The sequence below is a fragment of the Siphateles boraxobius genome, unplaced genomic scaffold (assembly GCF_051911475.1).
Source record: "Siphateles boraxobius isolate OS27281-9 unplaced genomic scaffold, OSU_SipBor_1 65, whole genome shotgun sequence".
In the NCBI taxonomy this organism is placed as follows: Eukaryota; Metazoa; Chordata; class Actinopteri; order Cypriniformes; family Leuciscidae; genus Siphateles; species Siphateles boraxobius.
This window is the reverse complement of record NW_027509192.1, coordinates 5,194,426-5,216,781: the sequence shown is the minus strand read 5'-3', so window position 1 is coordinate 5,216,781 and position 22,356 is coordinate 5,194,426. Positions and strand designations below refer to the sequence as shown.

Here is a 22,356-nt window from a genome sequence, read left to right as displayed (position 1 = left end):
ACTCATGCCATTGGTCGAGTCAGTGTTGCTATGTCAGCCTGGTCGGTATTCTCAAACAAACAGCAAAGTTTTGAAAGCGCCAAGTGTTTTGAGTTCTCGGTGGAATCAGCCTATGAACATCTTATTAATAGTCTATGCATATTAATTTGGGATATATGAAAGTATTGAAAAAATGACACACACCTTTAACCCTGGCAATATAAACTCAAGTTCTCGTTTAAATATGAATGGCAATAAAGCCAGAGCCCTCATTTTATCTCTGAAACATTGTCACGACTGCGTGACTCTGCGGATTAAGGCTGACCAATGGGATGCTGGGAGGATCCTCACGCTGAGTGTTGGGGGATAATGGCAGCTCAGCTCCATATGTTGATCTACTCAGAGAGGACTGTGCTGTCACTCTACCACCAGTCCGTCACCAAGCTCCCTTCACCACATGACCATCTGTACTCCACACCCGGCCCTCGTGCTTCGTGCCTGTGCAACACTATAGTTTGGGGGTGTGCATTATGCAGAATAGATTTCATTTGATGAGTTAAAAGGAGCTTAGAGTATTGGTGTCTGAAAGCATAATAAAATCATAAAAAATATGTATATTAAAGTATTTAATTGAATAAGTATTTATATTTTATATTTATATACAACTATATGAGAATAAGTTTTTTGTCTAATTTAAAAAAAGAGACTTGTAGTCTGAGCTGAGGCTTTTTTTTGTTCAAATCATGCTGATATTAACAATGACAGAAATTCTGTCATTCCTGAAGTCTGAATTCTAAGTTTTGAGCTAACTTTAACGTTTGTACATTTTTTGTATGCTTTTATCTAAAGCAACTTTTGTGACATGGTCATAACTGAACCCATGCTTGTTAGCACCATTCGCTAGTATTTAAGCTAAAAACTAGCTTCAGTGATGAATCATGATTAAAATGAAACCTTTTACATTTCTGTTGCATTCCTGAAGTATAATTGTAATAATCTCGCCTTTCAAAAAAGGAGTTAATCTACTGTCATAATGATAATGTGCCACCATCGTATGACATTTGCACAAAAGTTCAAGTTGAATGCCAGCTCTTTCAGTGTTCTCTAAAGTGAGCACCCAGCTGACAGGTACAATCACTAAACATGCCGTGTCAGCCTAAAAGCACACCTGTGAGTCCTTCTCTTGCTTCTGAACACCCCCTCGCACTTATTAAGATTGACCTGGGCCGGTTTCCCAAAAGCATCTTAAGCCTAAATTGCCAATTTAGGCTTACAGTGCTTTTTGGAAATGCAGCCCAGAACCGCAAAACCGTTTTATTGCAATCACTTAACATTGTGACTGCTCATTTGATGTTCTTTTCCCTCTATTTCTGACACTGCATTAGCTTAAGTTGATTGTGGTTCCTTGATTTCTGATCTTAAATATGTCTATGTCATTTAAAAAAAACACATGTAGTCTCTATGAATCTCATTAGATAAGAGTAATTGAAAGTAAACACTGCACAGAAAATGTATTTTGGGGGGTGATCAGAATCCTAATGCACACTAACAAGAAGGAAAGGAGGGAGATGACGCCCCCTAGAGGTACTCAAACAATATGTCTACTAAAAATGTTTGAAATGTATCAATAAATAAACACATGAATAAATAACATAAATGATTTAGTTAAATAAAAATGTAATTAAACATCAACGTATTTATTTCTGTATGTACGTGATGTTTTTACATTGTAAATATCTTTAAACAAATAATATTTTAAATAATATTCAAATATAATAGTATAATGTTAAAATATTATGTAATAATTATCATAATAATATTTAATAATTTATGTATACATGTATAAATATAGATATTTAATGTATAAATATATAAATATGTTATATATATAAATATGTTATATATATAAATATATAAATATAAATATATATAATTAATACTATATAATTATAAATATAATTATATAATATATAATAATAATTAATATAATTATTAATATAATTATTAATATAATTATTAATATAATTAATAATATGGAAAAGTTATATAAATCTACTGTTAGTTAGTTGATCTTACATGGTTTGTTGTTTCTCCTGCAGGTTTGATAGTATTTCTGGGAATGATGTTTGGAGCATTTTTTTGGGGTGGCCTGGCTGATAAAGTGGGCCGACGGAAATGTCTGGTCATCGTCCTGGCCATGAACTGCATCTCTGCCTTCTTCTCCTCATTCGCCCAGGGATACGGCTTCTTCCTGTTCTTCAGGCTGTTCTCTGGATTTGGGTAAGCTGGAGGAAAAAACAAAGCTAAGAAAGAAAGAGAAGAAATATCAAGAGAGGTAATATGATGAGAGGTATATCAAGAAAAAACACTTGGGTCTGCCCTCCACCTTGGAAGCAATATAATTGCTTGATAATAAGTCGTTGTTTCCAGTGGAGCTTGAGCCCTTCTGTAAATCAGGCTTGTCCAGGCTCAGGCCTTTCCCCCTCGGCTCAACATCTAATTTAAACCAAGCAAGGCTGGGCAGTGATTACAGTAGGCTACTGATCCACGGGGAACTCTCAATCTAGCTGCCTCTCGTATAGTATTTTCAAGCAATAAAAGCCTAAGGGCTACATCCTGACTTTAGAGGTCTCATCAATATGCTCCCGTGGCTATTTATGGAGGTTTTGTGAACAAGGAAGAAGTTTTCAGGTATATGAATAATTTCATTAAAAGATAACTGCTGCCCTGTTTTCTTGCAGGATCGGGGGCTCCGTTCCAATCGTGTACTCGTACTTCTCTGAGTTCCTGCAGATGGATAAGAGAGGAGAACATCTCAGCTGGCTCTGCATGTTCTGGATGATGGGGGGCATCTACGCCTCCTTCACAGCCTGGGGCATCATCCCTCGATATGGTACAAACATATTGTGTTTGTAGAGCGGTGTAAGGATAAAGTTCCCTTTTACCCCTTGTTTTTACGTTTGTTTTTTTGCTTGTGTTTTGTTGCATTTCAGGCTGGGGATTCAGTATGGGTTCTGAGTTCCAGTTCCACAGCTGGAGGGTGTTTGTGTTGGTCTGTGCTCTCCCAGCAATAGCAGCTTTTGTTGGGCTAATGTTCATGCCTGAGAGCCCACGCTTCCTGCTGGAGGTACATAACTATATTTCAGCTAAACAATAGCTTTGTTCCAAGACCTAGTGAGCTGTCTCACTTCTTACTACACAGACGGCATCATAACCTGCCATAAATAACCGATTTAGAACATTCTTCAAAGGCTGCAACTCACACCACACAAACCTTGAGCTAAATTTGACATTAGCATGATGCTAAGCTAATCAAGTGATAGGCTACTCCAATAAACAAACCCACAGCACACACAAATATTAATGAGGGTAAAATAATCTATTTTAACTACACTATTTATGTCAGTACTGAGGGAAAAGATTTATTTACAATCAAGATTTCACCTTTAGCTTATTTTTTCACAAGTCTTATATGCAGGGTTTTAATTATTCTAGGTTTTGAAACAGGCAAAAAGTGTAATTTTTTCCTCTTTAAATTTATAAATATAAATGCATGTAAGCACATGTAGTTGTTGCTTGAACTTGTTAAAATATTCAAAAGTGTGGGGTCAGTACAATTTCTTTTATGTATTTGAAAGAAGTCTCAAGATCAAAAATACTGTATAAGCAGTATTGTGAAATAATATTGTTTTTCATTTGAATATTTTACCTAATTTATTCATATGACGACAAAGCTTAATTTGGTGCTCAAGAAACATTTGAAATTATTATCAATGTGTAAAACAGACGGGTTGGGGGGGCTGTTCTACTGTCAGTTCTATAAATTTAAATCATGTTGACCCCATAATTTTTAATAGTAGTGTATGTATCTCACAACTCAAGCCATTATGAGTAATATTGACACAGCTGTGAGAAAACAATATCTGTCTCTTCCAGAATGCTAAACATGATGAGGCCTGGATGATCCTGAAACAGGTTCATGACACCAACTGGAGAGCCAAAGGAGAACCTGAGAGAGTGTTTACTGTAAGTTTAATGATTCTTAAGAGCTGATTTGATATTTGTAATAAAATTGAATGCAATTATATCTACTATGGAAACATGGTGAAATCTGGCTTTTACCATAATGCCTTAAAATAATGAATCCTTTTATCCAGGTAACTCATATCAAGACTCCAAAGACACAAGAAGATGAGTTTATTGAGATTCAGTCTGCAACGGGAACTGCTTTCCAGAGATGGGGGGTTCGAACTTTGACACTGACCAAGCTGGTAAACTAAAAAGCTAACAGTTCAGTTGACCTTAAGTTATTCAGTGTGTAATCTTAAAATAAGCTAAGCTATTTTTGTGTGCAGGTCATCAAAAATATTTTGTCTCTCTTGGGTCGTGATCTAAGACTCGCTACTCTGCTAATGGCCATCATATGGTTCACTATGGCATTTAGGTAAAGCATTTTTACTAATTCCTTATTAGTCTTGATTTCTGAAACAATGGTGGTAAATGTTAGTGCCTATAGTGTCAGAAAATGGAACTGCAATACCAAAACACCCACTCTCACACCATTGGTGGAGTATTCACACTTACACTATACATTTCATTTCTTGTCTTTCTTGTGGTATATTTCAGTTATTACGGGCTTTCGGTGTGGTTTCCTGACATGATCAAGCACCTCCAGCACGAGGAGTATGAATCCAAGCTGAAAGTATTTCATCGGGAGAAGGTGGAGCAATTTCATTTCAACTTTTCCTTGGAAAACCAAGTCCATAGAGAAGGAGAATACATCAACGACAAGTACGTTGATAGAAACAACATCTGCGACGTCTGTTATCCATGAATGCTTTTTTTTTATTGTCAGGCAACAGTTTTTCTCATTGTGTTGTGGGCTTTCATGCAGATTCATCAACATTGAGATGAAGTCTGTGAAGTTTGAAGACTCCTTGTTCGTGGACTGCTTCTTCGAGAACATCCGATCCACAGAAACGCTCTTTGAGAACTGCACCATCCGCAGTACCATATTTAACGACACGGGTAAGAGATCTTACCTACAATCCAGAGTTGTTTTAGCACACTTAGCCTCATGTTTTCTTAATTTCCACAGACTTATATGAAGAAAAGTTCATTGACTGTACATTCGAGAACGTCACTTTCGTGCACAACAAGAAGGGATGCCATTTAGACTATGAGGATGAGAACGACGTCCTCATCTACTTGGTCAGCTTCTTAGGCAGCTTAGCTGTGTTGCCTGGAAATATCATCTCAGCACTCTTCATGGACAAAATTGGACGAATCAAGATTATAGGTGAGCTTACCCTGCTTCCAAAGTTCTGTTAGAAGACGTTCTGCCAAGGTTCTCCTTAAGTGATGAAAAGATGTTCTTCCGGTAACGTTAATAGAACATTTGTTTAAAGTTATTTGTTCAAATAATGTTCTTAAAACATTAGCACTAAAAAATTTTTATGCATCATTCATGGAACGTTTGCTTTGTTTTAGTTGGATGTTCGTCTAACATTTAGCCCAAACATTATAAAAACTCTCAAATATGATGAATATATGAGATTTTGAAGCCCAAAAAAGTGCATCCATCCATTATTAAAGTAATCCATACAGCTCCAGTGGGTTAAAGGCCTTCTGAAGCAAAGTGATGTGTTTCTGTGAGAAAAATATCCATATTTATAACTTTATAAACAATAATCACTGGCTTCCGGTAACGGCGGTACCCGCGTCTAGTTCCGGCGGAAGAGTGACCTATGCTTTCAGAAGGCCTTTATTAAAGGTATAGCGGAGGATTTTCTTTTTCTGGGTGGGTAGCCTATACTATTGGTCCACCTAAGTGTCAATCATTCTGGTGATATGTTTACGTAAGGCCGTCGTATGTGCTCGTCCCTATGTAGTTTTCGCTTTCTGCGCATGCGCACTTTCAGGTGTATTATGTGTGATGAGTTACGGTTTCAGCCATTCCTTTGAAAATGGCTGAGGGTCGAAAGAGAAAAAATGTATAAGTGTATGATAAGAAGAGAAAGGCCGCAGAATATAGAAACAAGACCAGAGTGATTTTGGGTGAATATTTCACACGCTGGCGTGGGCTAAAAGCACAGGTGCCGCAGTCGCGAAGATTCTACTAGACAGGTAAAGTTTGTCATACTATTTGGAGAAATCCATTTAATATCACTGCTAGTAAAAGTTAATGTAAGCTATTATTAGCGATTCTAGCCCTGGCACAAGTCATGCACCGCGTAGACACGGTAAACATCTCAATTTGTTTAAAGTAGCCTTATGACCAAATAGTAAATGGTATCACGCTGAAATATTCTAAAACCTTGTGTGTTAATTTTCGATAATTACAATGTGTTCACCATAGTATTTATTACACAAATGCAACAAGCTACTTCTCCATTGCATATCATGTCTTGAGTCCTCGGTCACTCAACACGTTTAATAGGCGTTCCCTCTCGGGAGCAAATAGAGTGCTGCGCAAGTTTTAAAAAAATTGGAGAGGGCGGGTCTTCTCTAAAATTCGGAAAGATCCTCCGCTATACTTTTAACACCCTGGAGCTGTATGGATTACTTTTATGATGGATGGATGCACTTTTTTTGGCCTTCAAAATCTAAGGTATCATTCATTCACATTGTAAAACTTGGAAGAGCCAGTATTTTTTTAATATACAGTATAACTCTGACTGTGTTTGCCTGAAAGGAAAAAGTCATATACACCTAGGATGGCTTGAGGGTGATTAAATTATGGGATCATTTTCGTTTTTGGGTAAACTAACCCTTTAATGGAAATGTTAGCAAAACTTTCTTATAAAATATTTTTGCCGTGCCATCTATATATTTTTAGATCTAATAGCTTCCAATCTATGTCACTAAGGTTTTTTTCAACCAAGAGAAGCCTGTGAAAACCACTTTTTCTTCTTCCCTCAGGTGGTTCAATGCTTATTTCTGCTGGATGTACCTTTTTCCTTTTCTTGAGCTTTAGTCAGGCCGCCATTATAGCCTGGCAGTGTCTGTTTTGTGGCGTTAGCGTAGCAGCATGGAACGGCATTCAAGTCATCACCGTGGAACTCTACCCAGCTTCAAAAAGGTATATAAAATACATGCCGCATATTACAGACTACAACAATATTTTTCTAGGTTTGTTATTCCGACTTCACAAATAACGATACAGATAGTTGGGCTAAATTAAATAACAGTATAATTGCTTGTTCAATTTTCTATAGTACAATTTACTTGTAGGGCAAATAAAAAAAACTTTTTTTGTGTGATTGACCTTACTGCAAATGCAGTTTTCCTGTCAGACCACAAAATTTTTGGCTGGAGAGTATTTAAATGAATCATGCATGCAGTGTGAGGTTTGTGCTAGTCAATTTAGTGGTATTTGCACCATTATTTCCCACCCAAAAAAAGGTGGTAAATAATGGCACAAATACCAATTGTGAGCCTGACATGACACCCAAAGATCTTCCCACTCCCATCTGCGCTTTTATTAGATTGTGGCCGCACACTAATTTAGTAAAATTAAAGTAGTAAACGTCTTTCTAATTCCTGTTCTCAACATTTCTTACAGAGCCACAGCGTTTGGAGCCTTAAATGCCGTTTGTAAGTTGGCGGCTATATTGGGAAGCTCAATCTTCGCCTCATTTGTTGGCATTACCAAAGTCATCCCCATTCTTCTGTCTTTTGGTGCTCTGGTCGGTGGTGGAGTTTTGGCCCTGAAACTGCCTGAGACCAGGGAGAAGATCTTGCTGTGAAAATCTGAAGCTGAACCTTTGGTCAAGACCATTCTATATGACTATTAGTGTGGATATAACTGCTGGCGTGTGTAAAATTGGGTTTATTCAAAAACAAACAAGCAAAATACTAATAATATGTGATAGATTGTCAACAAACTCCAAGGACCAAACACTATAGTGTCAACAAAAATGTACCAAATGATGGTTCTACCCCTAGTCAACTATTGATTGATATGCCTGATATTTCATAGACGGTATGTTAAAGGCCTGTTGGGTCGTTTGCTTATGATATAATCTCCGCCTGAAAAAGGTGTATTTCTGTCCTGTGAGTTTGCAAGTGTCCCACTGTATGTCAAGAGACTGATCTCAATGTGTCGCTGTACGTTTGGATGCTCGGTGCAGAATGTGCGCTTGTGTTTGTTAGGTCACTGCGGAAACCATTAAGTGTGGTTCCTCCATTTTCTATTTTTGCCATTAACTGTTAATCGCCCAATCTGGCGGAGTACCTTACAAAGCTAGCCTCATTTTTACCTTGCCTTTCACTAAATGTGCTGTTTCTTAGTGCTCTCTCACTCTCTTTCTCTACCGCCCTTTTATTTTATTATTTTACATCCTGTGAATCCTGAAAAAGTGGAACGGTTTGGTCACTTTGGACTTAAGCTTCACAGAGCCACATATCTGTACTTGTTGTTGACTGAGTTGCATGTATGTAACTAAAAAAAGTGATGTTTGTGTCAATGTGCTGTCTGGATGATCTAATGTATGTCTCACTGCAAATAAAACCGGTTAGATCAAACTAGTCCTTGGTAACCTGTATCATTTCAGTTCGACATCAATGAGCTATATCAATGAGTCCTATAGGAAGGACCCAAAAATAAAGAATCCATTTAGTCACCCTCATGTCATCCCAAACCTGTATGACTTTTTGTTTTGTGGAACACAGAATAATGTGGAATACAATTAAAGTCAATGGGGTCCAATATTGTTTTTGGACCCCATTGACTTTCATTGTATGGACAAAAAATGGTTATTTTGTGTAGAAATTAAGTCATACAGGTTTGGAGGGTGAATAACTGACAGTATTTTAATTTTTAGCTGAACTATCCCTTTAAGGTTTATAAAGCTGTCACAGAACAAAGCTGTGCATGTTATTACTGTTTTGCTTTTAAAATCAATACATGCACCAGCATTAAATGTATACACCTGAAAGATTGGATCGGTTGGTTGAAGATCAACTTTAGAAAAATTGATTAAAGGCTGAATAATTCAAGGAAAACCTATTTCTCGTCATGCATAATTAACAATAAACTCTGCATAATACATATTTAGCACTCTCCACCAGTAAGCTGGTGTGTGGTGGGCGTTCTGCCGCAGGACGGCTGCCGTCGTATCATCAAGGTGGATGCTGCACAATTGAGGAGATTCACACCTTCCATGTGCTTTGAGTACCCAGAAAGCATTGCATAAATGTATAAAATTATTATTATTATTACTTGCTTCTTCATTTTTATATAGCGTATTCATTTGGAAATATTTTCTTTCTGTTACAGAAATAATTCATTTTATGTTTTCCATTCTGGTGTTTTTGTTTTGTGACTGTACATTATGAATAATAAAAAAAAAACTTTTATGTGATTTGCACAGGGTTTTTTTTTTTTTTTTTTTGGCTAAATGCTTTCCTCTGCCTGCCAGCTCATTTTGTCCTGGGGTTTGAGCAACTCTGTGAAAGATGTAACAACAAGACATGGGAAACTGAGTTGGAACAGAGTCCTTTTTTTTCGCTCGGTTGAGAGGTTTTAGTTTGTAGACAAGCTATTCAGCTTTTAGGGTCATTGGAACTGTGGAAGTGGGTGGGAAAATGTGTAAAAAAATGAATGCAAAGATAATTTTACATGCAGATTCTGGTAAAAAATGAGTGCCAGAAATGAGCATAACAAATACTAGATTGATGATACTTTTCGCACATTGGGCACCACATACTTGTGTCGTTCTCACAATACAATGTCATGTTTCTCCTGATTTGCAGCACCTCTGTCTCAAGATATTTTGTTTTGATTCACACTCAGGGTGAAAAATGCTGCAGGCCATGAGAGGAGGAAAAAAAAAGAGAAAACATTGTAGTTCCCATGGGAAGGTTGAGAGGTTGATTTGGAAAAAAGTTGTTGCTTTAAATGGTAGGATTGAATAGAAACATGGGTCTTAATAAAATAGTAATTTCTTTCCTTTTGAGATTGTGAAAAGAGGAACAATGTGGTCTTATAAGACTTTGAACTCATAGATTCTAACTGTCTCGCCCTCCATGCCTCTGAGGTGCCAAAGATCACCACAGTCCTGGCACCTCTCGGCCAGGGTACGGAAAGTTCACAATCACACAGGTCATACCAAGGCCTTGAAAGGCCAAGTCATCGTGCAAAAACTCAGATGTTAGCTGAGATGTCTCAACAACCTGCTGCAACACAAACTATATTTGCCGGATTAGTAAAAATATACCATTCAAAGGTGTCAGTACGGTTTTTTATGTTTTTGAAAGAAGTCTCCTATGCTCACCAAGACTGCATTTTAAAATACAGAAAAAACAGTAATATTGTGCAATATTATTATAATTTAAAATAGCTGTTGTCTATTTTAATATATTTTAAAATGTGATTTATTCCTGTGATGGCAAAGCTGTATTTTCAGTATTTCATTACTCCAGTCTTCAGTGTCACAATATGCTGATTTGATGCTCAAGAAACATTTCTTATTAATATTAATGTTGAACAGTTTGAAATAGAAATATTTTATAACATTCTAAATGTCTTTACTGTTATTTAATGCACCCTTGCTGAAAAAATAAAATAATTTCTAAAAAATCTGAGATACTTCTGAAAATCAATTGATTGTATTAGTTATTGTTGAATACAGTGGCTTTAAGTGCACTTGAGTGATTCTGAGAAGATGGACTCTTGACTTGATGTCGGCGAGGTCACGGAGACTCTCGTGAACCGTGTCTCACAGGCTTAGCACCTATAGTAGCCTAGTTCTCAAGGTGCCACTTCGAGGTGCCAGTCTAAACAGTGGCATCTCAAAACTCCCACACACTCACCCACACACCTTCAAAAAGACTAAATATTTAGTCAATAGCTTCTAAGATGTTTTCAAATCACATATTATTGATTTTGAGTGTTCGGCCATTTCAAACATTTGAAATTAGCAGCACATGTTGCAGCACACTATGCTAATCAATGCTAATGCTAATCAAAGTTTACAAAATGGAATCTAAAAGCTTTTAACAGTCTACAAATCAATGGGCTTTATTTCTCAAAAGTCTTTTCAATGGCAGTATAATAGTGTGATGGCTCTTAATATTGTTTAGCCAGCCTCATTAGCCCAGTTACATGTGTGGTGTGAAATCCCATTAAAGGTTCACACAGACAACTGACCAGTGGACTTCCCTTTAATGTGATCCATTAGAGGTGTCGTTTAACACCTTGGCTGTGAGAGAATGACCCAAGCCTCTGTCCCCTTACAACTGTGACCTATTGACCGCACATCATCGTCTGTATATTGGTTTCTTAGTAATCAGAGAAAGCAGGGTATAGATTTATCCTTTATTTGTTCATCAATGGCTGTAAAACTTTGCATTAGGGAACTTTCTTGTTATAAATGATGCCATGTTTATTTGGCATAAAACTATAAAAAAAGATTTGTTTTTATTTTATGTACCTACATATGTATGTATGTATGTATGCATGTATGTGTGTGTGTGTATATATATAATATATTATATATATTATATTGTATATAAGCATACAGATTTTATATATAACATTTCATATTTATTTATACTCCATGGGGAATTTGAAATAATGATAAATATGTTACAAATAATATTTATTTTGTTACAAATATATGATCTTATTTTCAAAAATATTTGTGACTAATTATTCAAAGTTGACCATAGGACAGCGGCATGTGATATAAAGTGAGAAACATTTTTATATAAATATAAAAAATATATAAATATATGCCATCATGTTTATTGACTACTGTATACTGTATACTTTACAGTATTTCTGCTCTTTTTTTAATTTGCCAAATGCTACTTAGCATGAATATTATTTAATGAACCACTTTTTCACATATATTTCAATACCACTTTGTCATGTTTCTATTTATGGATTGAAAATAATCCAAATACTACTGGAGATCTTGATGTTAAAAACAGAAAAAAAGAGTTCATGCTGGGTAGGGGTGAAAAATCACACATTACCTGATGACTCATATCTGTAGGTTCCCACATCGGGACTGGACTTCTCTCCCTCTCTCCCTGTAGTCTGGTCTGAGACAGACAGTGGTGGCCTGGAGAGGCCTGTGGAGGTGTCACTTCACACCTCTCAGGCCTGAGGCTGGTATAAATCCTCCCTCCAGCAAACCCTCCAGCATCACTGACCCTCTCTAACCACACAGAATGGACGTGTCTTCTCCACTCCTCCGCTACTTCACACAGAACTCCTGGAGCTGCCCGAGCTCAGACTCTGAGCTCTACAACATCTCATCTCCTGAAGCAGTGTCTCCTACCTCCTACGTGGACTTCTCTCCTTCAGCCCAGCTTCAAAACAGTTCTTCTCCACCTTCCAGAGGTGCCAAAGCACCCGTCTCGGGTTCATTACATCAGGACGGCGCATGTTCCCGTGTCGGAACTAGAAGAACGCGCTCCAAGAACCCGAGCAAGCAAAGACAGAGTGCCAGCGAGAAAGAGAAGCTCAGAATGAGGGACTTGACCAAAGCTCTCAATCACCTCAGGACTTACTTACCTCCTTCAGTGGCTCCTGTCGGTCAAACCTTGACGAAGATCGAGACCCTTCGCCTCACTATCCGCTACATCTCCTATCTGTCTGCTCAACTAGGCCTCAGCGAAGAGTCTCTCTGCCAGATGAGGGACCTTGGAGCTTCTGGATACCAAGAATCGTCTCAATATCAGGGCAATTCAACACCAGAGTATTGGGGACTCAGCACATCACATCAAGAACTGTGTCAAAGCACCTTCAGACCTTCAGAGCATATCTTGAGGCAGACAGAAATGGATTGTCATCAGGTTTTCACGGAAACACCTGCTTATGATGATTCCTTCAACTCCAGCTCAGAATCTCTTCTGGCCAGCCCTTTGTATGCAGATACAGCCACAACATACCAGGTGTGTACTTTGTTTATGCATATTGTGTGATTTATTATTAATTCAATTTTCTAATGTGAATATTTTGCTTTCTAAGTGCTGTATAAAATACTTACCATCTTTTGTACTCTCTTTTTAGGGCTACAACAAAGCCGTCCATTATCCGGTTGCTCCGGAATTCTGGGGATAAAACTCTCATTGGACTTTTTTCACATATTTAAAACTTCTCAAATATTTTATTTTATGGACTCCGCTGTACAGTATTTAATGTATTTTAATATATTGTTTTATCTTATTTTAAGATGTCTATTTTAATATTATATATTTTGTATGTTATCTTTTTTGTACAGAAGTACTAATTTATTGATATTTATAATAAATAATTATCTCAATGTCAACGTTTTGATTTTGTGTATTAATTTGAAATTAAAAATGAAATTTACTTTTTACTTCAAGATTTTGTCGAATTATTAATAAATAATAATAAAAAAGGTTTTGACTTTTTAAAATCAACTTTTAGCATTTTTGCAGTTCACCTTAATAATTTGACTTGGTGTCAAATGCTATTCAACATTTATATTTTTAAATTTGTTGGCCTATTTAAAAACTTTAATTCAAGCCTATTATATTATTTAAAATAACATTTTTGCAATTCACTTCAATAATTATTGATTTGAATATGTTTTCAAACTTATTCCAGGTTGATCACTGAAGCTCCCTGTTTGTTGGAGATATATCTAATAAGAGAATTGCCCACTATAGACCTTATTCCCAGTAGCACCATCTTTGATAGACAAGATAGACACATCACTTCAGTGGGTATAGACCTACTGTTATTTTATGTTTTTGCATTGTTCTGCTGACGAAACACTGCAAAAAATATCTTTCCAAGAAATTTAAGTAGACAAAAAACTCCAGACAACATAAGTTGTTGAAAAAGATAAGTGATCTAGGAGATTTATAGCGAATGCCATTGAAAACACGGTAAGTCTATTTCTCACAGCCTCGCTTTCATACCTGTCATGACCAGCAGCCTCAGACCGGAAGTTAGGATGGAGCTGACGATTGCCAAGCCCGGCCCAACCTCAAACCCTAACTTCACTATAACTATAAGTGAAGTCATAGTGAATGCCAACCTCACCCACCACTAAAACTAAACTTAATGATATTATAATCTCCACCCCAACTTCCGGTCTGAGACTGCTGGCGCTGCTGTCCTGAAACTGCTGTGATGTATTCTGCAGTTGGTTAGTATTGGTTTGTTTTGTTGTGATAAAATGTCTAATGTCTCCATAAGATGGCGCAATTTTACAGCCACAAGCCAGCAATGTTTTATTCCATGATTCCTCCTCTTCATGTCAATCGAATTCACATACTTCCTACTATAGGCTATAGTAGATGAAAAACATCATGTGACAAAAGAAGTAGCCTATGTCTGAATACTCAAAAAAAAAAGTCCGGATGATGGGCTACTCCGGGCGAGATTCTGAAATGTGCATACGATTGACACTTAACTATCCAATGATGCCACGGGAGAGATTTGAAGAGATTAAAAAAAGGCCCTACTGACAGGCAGTTACAGCTTTGAGTCTCACCTTAGTCATTAATATGTAAATTACTACACCCCAAATCCTGATAATGGGCTTATGCAGCCAGTATTCACATGTAGGAACAGCAGATTCCAGCAGATAAAGCAAATTTAATATGCAGTTAAAACCCATCTATAAATAAATAAATAACCAGCACAGCACAATTGCTTAAGCAAGACAAAGTTTAAATACTACTATCCTTTTTTGAGGGTTAAATGCTATAAAGGCAGCTACGTGTTCATGTAGAAAGATTGTGAGAAAATTATATTAATATCAATATATTAAGTGTGATAAAGACATGTTCTTCAAAACATTATATAATTGACTTTAAAAGCCAAAACACATTATATAAAAGCCAAAACACATTATATAATCTGGAAAATTCTTTTTTTTTTATTGACGTTGATCAACGTTTTTTTCCCCACCAATATTAGAATAATATCAAATCGATTCAACTTTATTTCCATATCACTTTTCATAATACATTTTTATTTCAAAGCAGCTTCACAGGAAATAGTGCCATATTGAGTAAGCTAAAGACAATAATGGCTAGAAAAACTCACTAAAAAGATACTATTCTTGAACATTTGTACATTATAGGACATTTACATTTTTAATTTACAAAATGTTATGCATTTTTAAAATTACATTTACATCATTTTTTACATTATTATTTTACTTAGGCTTCAAAAAATCCCCTTTGAGGCCCTCTGGTGGTCGAACGGACTAAATGACACAGATAGAAGTTATTTAAAGGGATAGTTAACCCAAAAAGGAAAATTCTGTCATCATTTACTCGCTCTCAAGTTGTTCTAAACCTGTATGATTCTAGAGTTTCTTTGTTCTGATGAACATAAAAGAAGATATTTTAAAGAATGTTAGTAACCAGACAGTTGCTGTTCCCCATTAACTTCCAAAGTGTTTTTTTGTTTCATGCAATGTAAGTCTATTGGGAACAGCAACTGTATGGTTACCAACATTCTTCAAAATATCTTCCTTTATGCTCACCAAAACAAAGAAACTCACACAGGTTTAGAACACTTGAGGGTGAGTAAATGATGACAGAATTTAAATTTTTGGATGAACTATCCCTTTAATTGAAATGTCTTTCTCGCCAAGCATGCTAAAATAGATATACGTTTATATCAGGTCAAATAATTATCCAATATTCTTTTAAATATTTGAATATTCTAATCAACAAAAGTGCCTATTCCACCTTGCTTTCATCTCAAAATGTATTAATTTTTAAGCAAATTTAGTTTAAAAACTGCTAAATAAATATTTGTCTAATTTCAGCATGTTTATTGTCTCATTTACATAATTAAATTGAATTAATATATTTTGATATCGACCATTAAAAAACTCAAATCAGTCATAAACTTAAATACAGCTTGTATCTTGAATATTATGTAATAATTTTTTTATTATATTATTATAATATTTTTATATATTATATAACATTTATTTTAAATTCATTCATATTTTATATTTAAATTAGTTTTTTTACATTACATTTTCAGATTACATTTAGCAGATTACATTTTCCCCTGTAGCTAAATTATACTTAATACTATTTAAACTCTACTATTCAAATAAAACAAAAGAAATAACATGATATTCCCAAAGCCTTTCCAGCTCATTACAATAAAAACCCTCAGCGTCATCCAAGTACTAATCTGGCCTGTGCAAACAGAATCTCTTTCTTAATGAACTACAGGTCAACAAAAAAGAGCATCTCACACCTCTAAGTCTGGAGTGGATGATCCCGGCTTCAAAAGCCTGAACTTCATGCATCCTTATCTTCATAATCCTCCAGTGCGAGAGGGGTCAGGCCACTGCATGCGTTTCAGGACCGTCCCGAGGTGCGAGATACTGAGGTAATTAGAACTAGGACTCTGCTTTAGATACCCTTGACCCTGTGACTGATATGCTAATGTGCAGCTCAATACACAGTTTACAGAGCACTGGGAGGAAAGGATTTAGACAATTTAGTTGTTTACCCTCAAATCAACATTTCACTGAGCAGGATAAGAAAAACACTTCACGTTGATGTGCTAATCGACCTTTGATGCTTTAGGAAAAACGAACACGCTTTGAAAAGGGAGAAGTCAACTCATTTGAAGGGAGGTCCGAGATTTTAAATCAACATTTCGGTGAATTAACGGTGACCAGTGACATGTTTAATGAGTTGAGCGCACAATTTGTGTTTTTTGATGTTTGCGTTTGTTATTTAGTTTGCCGTTGTGTGAGTTTGCTATGTTTTTTTAGGCCGTTAAATGGAAAAATGACCTTCATGTCAGTTGAACATTCGAAGAATTTAGAACTTTTTCATTTTCTAATGTCATCAGCAGTGTTACATAAGTCATTTCTTCTGATCTTGTCTCAGATCAGTGTGTTGTCTGGGAACAGTCCAAATCGAATTATTTCAGGTCAGCACGGGGCAGGAAGGAGCAAAAAGTGACACGTTGTGGTCTGGGAACCATTTCCTCAGAGCTACTCACACTGAAGCTGTAATCCACAAGCCCAGGCCTGAGGAAGAGCTCACCTTACACCTCAGAGAAGAAAACAACAACTGCGTATACAACCAGCAATATTTCATCTTGCTTCAAATCGAAAAGCAGATGCGTCATAAACAGAGATTTTGCACTAGTTGCTTTTTTAATCATATTGTCATTTGAATTTTGAAGTTGCTCTTAATTAAAAAAAAAATCATATTTATGTATTATATAATTCAGAGTAACATGTATTATTTTCTATATAATGTATTTTACATTTTTATACAAAAGTAAAACTGAGTTAAGTAAAACTGTGTTTTAAAAAACAACCATTTCAAATATGCCCTTTTTTATGTTTTTTTATTCCTTCCTGAGTTCCCATGAGGTCATAAAAGGTAAAAGTCAGTTGTCTAAACAAAAACCTGTGAACAACTGACAGATTACAGGCTACACACTTCACAAAAAGATGTGTTACTCTGAGAGAGCAAGCATTTTATAAAAAGCAGAACATAAAGCTTACATTTCTTAACTTTTTAATAAATTTACAACAAATAATAAACAATTTTATAAAGAATGAATGCATAAATAAATGTGGTCATGGTAAACCCTACATTCTAAAAAATACTGGGTTGTTTCAACTCATGTTTGGGTCAAATATGGACAAACCCAAACGGTTTTAAAAAAGTTATTACAAATTTAAACCAAAGGTTGGGTTTGTCCATATTTGACCCTAATATGGGTTGAAACAACTTTTTAGAGTGTACGTTATATGGACCAAATTTCCCCATAGTAATATCAGTAATTTTTTTTATCTTGTAGGGACATTGTTTTTTGGTCCCCATGAGGAAAACAGCTTATAAATCATACTAAATTTTGTTTTGTGTTTTTTTATGTAAAAATGCAGAAAGTTGTGTGTGTGTGGTTCAGGTATTCCCTACATTATGGGGACAAAATGTCTAAAAATGGCAATATTTGAAACCCTTGACATTTTCTCGTCACGTGCTATAAACCAGCTTATAAATCGTATTAAATTGTGTTAGGTTTTCTGTGATGTTTAGGGGTTAGGGGATGGATTATACAGTTTGTATAGTATTAAAATCATTATGTTTATGGAAAGTCCACATGAAATATGAAAACCCAATGCGTGCGCACGCGTGTGTATGTGTGTAAAAATGAAGTGCACAAAATAAATAAATATATTAAACAATAAAATACAACAAGACCTGCCTGACTTTGATACGACATGGAACATAAAATTGAATGGCATTGTTTTGTTTGCCTAGCTTTGCATTGCTGATTAAAACTACAAAGTTAAAAAAGGAACTTATAAATTGATTGCTTTTTTAATGATGTGACATGTAGTACTGAACTTAAATAAATAATAAATAAAAACAAAAAACAATTTAATTCTAAATCTATCTTTAACTTGTCCTGCACCGATGAATGTTATTTTACCACTGCATTCACCACCTCCCACCTGTGCTTGAAGTGATGTGAGTTTTCCCAGAGACCCCCTGCCCCTGGTGTGACGTCTCTCTGCCACTTTGAAATTCTTAAGTGCCTTGTGGAGGTGCAACATCACACCTCTTCATCCTGGATAAATTGAGCTTCTGCCTCCAGCTCTTTAGCATTCACTCAGGTACCAGAGAACAAGAAGGAAACATCTCCTCTGCTGAAAGATCACAACCATGGAGTTTAACTTCTCTCCTTATATGCTCCAGGGAGCCACATGCCAGTTTGAATACGAGCGATCCCCTACCAGCGTTGATGCTGGGTACTTCAGTGCCTGTGGAAGTCTTTCTCCGAGCTCTACCATTGATTCTGGATGTTTTTCTCCTCCTGCCAGCTGTTGGAGAGCTGGAAGACAACCAGAGGCTGCAGGGAATCCCAACATCGACTGCATACCAGCTAAAAAACCCAGAATAATTCTTCCTGCTGAGGGAAAGAGACGTTCCAGGTCCAAATATCCTGGAAGGAAGCGTCAGACGGCCAGCGAAAGAGAGAAGCTCAGGATGAGGGATCTGACCAAAGCTCTCCATCATCTCCGAAACTACCTACCTCCTTCTGTGGCTCCTACTGGACAAACCTTGACCAAGATTGAGACCCTTCGCCTCACTATTAGCTACATCTCGTATCTTTCTGCTCAGCTGGAACAGTCTGAGACCTCCAAACATGAAACATCGCCAAGATGCTTCTCACAAGATACTTCAGAAAGGCTTCAGACTGAAACCTGGTGTCTGGATGAGCCAGAGGAACATGAGCAAGATAATGTCCAGAACTGTCCAACATTCACAGCCTTCAGTGATTCAACACAACAGATGGAAAACAACTTTCCTTCTACTTCACACTTCAGAGATGCACAATCCTATAAGGTAAGGAGATTCTTCTTTACAATAATACTGGATGTTTATTTAATAATGACTAAGAGTTGTATTTGTTTGTAGCACAGTGATTTAATTGTGTGCTGAATTCCCTTTTTCTTCTTTTAACAGTTTCCCTGCACAACAACACATTATGCTACATACAGCCATCAGTTTTTTCAATGAAGAACACGGAGAGGATATGCCAAAAACACATGGTCACTGTGTGAAAACTTTATCTAAAGACTTTATTTTGTTGTTGCATTGATTATTTGTACTTATTTATCAGATAACATATTTTTCTAATGAATACATTTGTATATATTGCTTATTTATTGTCTTTTTCAATTAAATGCTTTAAAATATAAAAAAAATTGCATTTTCTTATTTTTTTTTCTCATACATTTTTCAAAACACAATTTGAACGCTGCTATAATAAAATAATTTTAGTAAGCACAAATACAAAAAATTACTTGAAATTAAATAATGACCTTGGGGCGGTGTATAGGATTTACATTGAAAACACCTTTTTACTCAGAAATTGCTAGTAAATTTCACAAAGAATCACAAAGAAACAGCAAGTAACACACTGAATTAAACATGAAGTAGAAAAACTGGAATAGTATTTTCTTGTAAAAAGTACACCAATGTTCTTTTTACAGTGTATGGTTAAATGCCTTTCGGTTTTGAATGAATGACATAATAAGTAATGTCTATAAATATGTCTATAATTGTCCATAAAATTATTTTAATTAATGTCTACATATAAACAATTCAAAAGTCTCAGTCATTTCCTGTGCACTATTGCAAAACCAGCTCTTGAGAAAGTGCGCCCTCTGGTTTTTGATAGGTAAAATATAAGCTGCAACCTGATTCCAAAATGAAAGGAGCAAAGTCATTTACATGGTTGGTGCAGAAGCAATGGGATGCAGGCAAAACTAAATGCTCCGTACAAAATGTTAAAAAAGATAAATTTGTCATCACAAGATTGCGTTATTACTGTTACTGTTTTTACATTTTACAATAATCCAATCATAATTTTACATTGGTTTACAAAAGGTGGTTCTTAGTTCATTCATTTACTTAATACTTCACTCATCTGTGTGTTGCTTCCTCTTGTGCTTCATGTGTTGATTTTGACAAATTACTCACTCAAAGCAGAGGAATAATCACCTTCAGATGATGCTAGAAGGGAAGTTAAAAAGCATTAATAAAAATTCCTTGAGGATATATCTGCATCCGAAATCGCATACTCTCTTGAGTTATTACTTTACAACCATTAAAAAAAGTATGTTCTACAGGTCCTTCTCAAAAAATTAGCATATTGTGATAAAGTTCATTATTTTCCATAATGTAATGATAAAAATTAAACTTTCATATATTTTAGATTCATTGCACACCAACTGAAATATTTCAGGTGTTTTATTGTTTTAATACTGATGATTTTGGCATACAGCTCATGAAAACCCAAAATTCCTGTCTCAAAAAATTAGCATATTTCATCCGACCAATAAAAGAAGTGTTTTTAATACAAAAAAAAAGTCAACCTTCAAATAATTATGTTCAGTTATGCACACAATAGTCAATACTTGGTCGGGAATCCTTTTGCAGAAATGACTGCTTCAATGCGGCGTGGCATGGAGGCAATCAGCCTGTGGCACTGCTGAGGTGTTATGGAGGCCCAGGATGCTTCGATAGCGGCCTTAAGCTCATCCAGAGTGTTGGGTCTTGCGTCTCTCAACTTTCTCTTCACAATATCCCACAGATTCTCTATGGGGTTCAGGTCAGGAGAGTTGGCAGGCCAATTGAGCACAGTATTACCATGGTCAGTAAACCATTTACCAGTGGTTTTGGCACTGTGAGCAGGTGCCAGGTCGTGCTGAAAAATGAAATCTTCATCTCCATAAAGCTTTTCAGCAGATGGAAGCATGAAGTGCTCCAAAATCTCCTGATAGCTAGCTGCATTGGCCCTGCCCTTGATAAAACACAGTGCACTAACACCAGCGGCTGACATGGCACCCCAGACCATCACTGACTGTGGGTACTTGACACTGGACTTCAGGCATTTTGGCATTTCATTCTCCCCAGTCTTCCTCCAGACTCTGGCACCTTGATTTCCGAATGACATGCAAAACTGAGCAACAGTCCAGTGCTGCTTCTCTGTAGCCCAGGTCAGGCGCTTCTGCCGCTGTTTCTGGTTCAAAAGTGGCTTGACCTGGGGAATGCGGCACCTGTAGCCCATTTCCTGCACACGCCTGTGCACGGTGGCTCTGGATGTTTCTACTCCAGACTCAGTCCACTGCTTCCGCAGGTCCCCCAAGGTCTGGAATCGGTCCTTCTCCACAATCTTCCTCAGGGTCCGGTCACCTCTTCTCGTTGTGCAGCGTTTTTTGCCACACTTTTTCCTTCCCACAGACTTCCCACTGAGGTGCCTTGATACAGCACTCTGGGAACAGCCTATTTGTTCAGAAATTTCTTTCTGTCTTACCCTCTTGCTTGAGGTTGTCAATGATGGCCTTCTGGACCGCAGTCAGGTCGGCAGTCTTACCCATGATTGCGGTTTTGAGTAATGAAACAGGCTGGGAGTTTTTAAAAGCCTCAGGAATCTTTTCCAGGTGTTTATAATTAATTAGTTGATTCAGATGATTAGGTTAATAGCTTGTTTAGAGACCCTTTTCATGATATGCTAATTTTTTGAGATAGGAATTTTGGGTTTTCATGAGCTGTATGCCAAAATCATCAGTATTAAAACAATAAAAGACCTGAAATATTTCAGTTGGTGTGCAATGAATCTAAAATATATGAAAGTTTAATTTTTATCATTACATTATGGAAAATAATTAACTTTATCACAATATGCTAATTTTTTGAGAAGGACTATATAGTATGAGTGAGTAGTATGAATGGATGTATACATCCATGTTTATTATCACGTGATCTGTCCGCGTCAGTTGAGTCGTTTCACTGCCATTCACAAATTCTCCACTGTATCCTCATGGGATAGTAAAGTGTCCATTATATGCACACTTCAGAATCTTGCCGGAAGTA

The 22,356-nt window shown here is 36.4% G+C and overlaps 4 protein-coding genes across 4 annotated transcripts in view; 3 read left to right on the top strand and 1 right to left on the bottom strand.

The window, feature by feature from the left end:
- Positions 1-8,508, top strand: part of sv2bb (synaptic vesicle glycoprotein 2Bb) — a 29,535-nt gene extending 21,027 nt beyond the window's left edge. Inside the window, exons 3-13 of the mRNA XM_077210428.1 lie at positions 2,079-2,259; positions 2,721-2,872; positions 2,973-3,106; positions 3,916-4,005; positions 4,137-4,250; positions 4,335-4,423; positions 4,606-4,770; positions 4,874-5,007; positions 5,078-5,278; positions 6,901-7,060; positions 7,544-8,508. Of these exons, the coding sequence (XP_077066543.1) occupies positions 2,079-2,259; positions 2,721-2,872; positions 2,973-3,106; positions 3,916-4,005; positions 4,137-4,250; positions 4,335-4,423; positions 4,606-4,770; positions 4,874-5,007; positions 5,078-5,278; positions 6,901-7,060; positions 7,544-7,727 (1,604 nt within the window). The 3' untranslated portion in view covers positions 7,728-8,508. The remainder of the gene's footprint in view (positions 1-2,078; positions 2,260-2,720; positions 2,873-2,972; positions 3,107-3,915; positions 4,006-4,136; positions 4,251-4,334; positions 4,424-4,605; positions 4,771-4,873; positions 5,008-5,077; positions 5,279-6,900; positions 7,061-7,543) is intronic.
- A 3,651-nt stretch (positions 8,509-12,159) lies between these two features.
- On the top strand, positions 12,160-13,054 carry mespbb (mesoderm posterior bb). The gene is made up of 2 exons (XM_077209892.1): positions 12,160-12,885; positions 13,004-13,054. Exons 1-2 carry the CDS (start codon positions 12,160-12,162, stop codon positions 13,052-13,054), a joined length of 777 nt encoding a protein of 258 aa, XP_077066007.1.
- A 5,582-nt stretch (positions 13,055-18,636) lies between these two features.
- mespab (mesoderm posterior ab) lies at positions 18,637-19,521 on the top strand. The gene is made up of 2 exons (XM_077210443.1): positions 18,637-19,320; positions 19,441-19,521. The coding sequence occupies exons 1-2, from the start codon at positions 18,637-18,639 to the stop codon at positions 19,492-19,494; spliced, it is 738 nt and encodes a 245-aa protein (XP_077066558.1). The 3' UTR covers positions 19,495-19,521.
- Positions 19,522-19,535: 14 nt separating this feature from the next.
- Positions 19,536-22,356, bottom strand: part of LOC143720702 (class I histocompatibility antigen, Gogo-A*0501 alpha chain-like) — a 141,885-nt gene continuing 139,064 nt past the window's right edge. Inside the window, exon 8 of the mRNA XM_077210438.1 lies at positions 19,536-20,493. Coding sequence (XP_077066553.1) covers positions 20,453-20,493 — 41 coding nt within the window. The 3' untranslated portion in view covers positions 19,536-20,452. The remainder of the gene's footprint in view (positions 20,494-22,356) is intronic.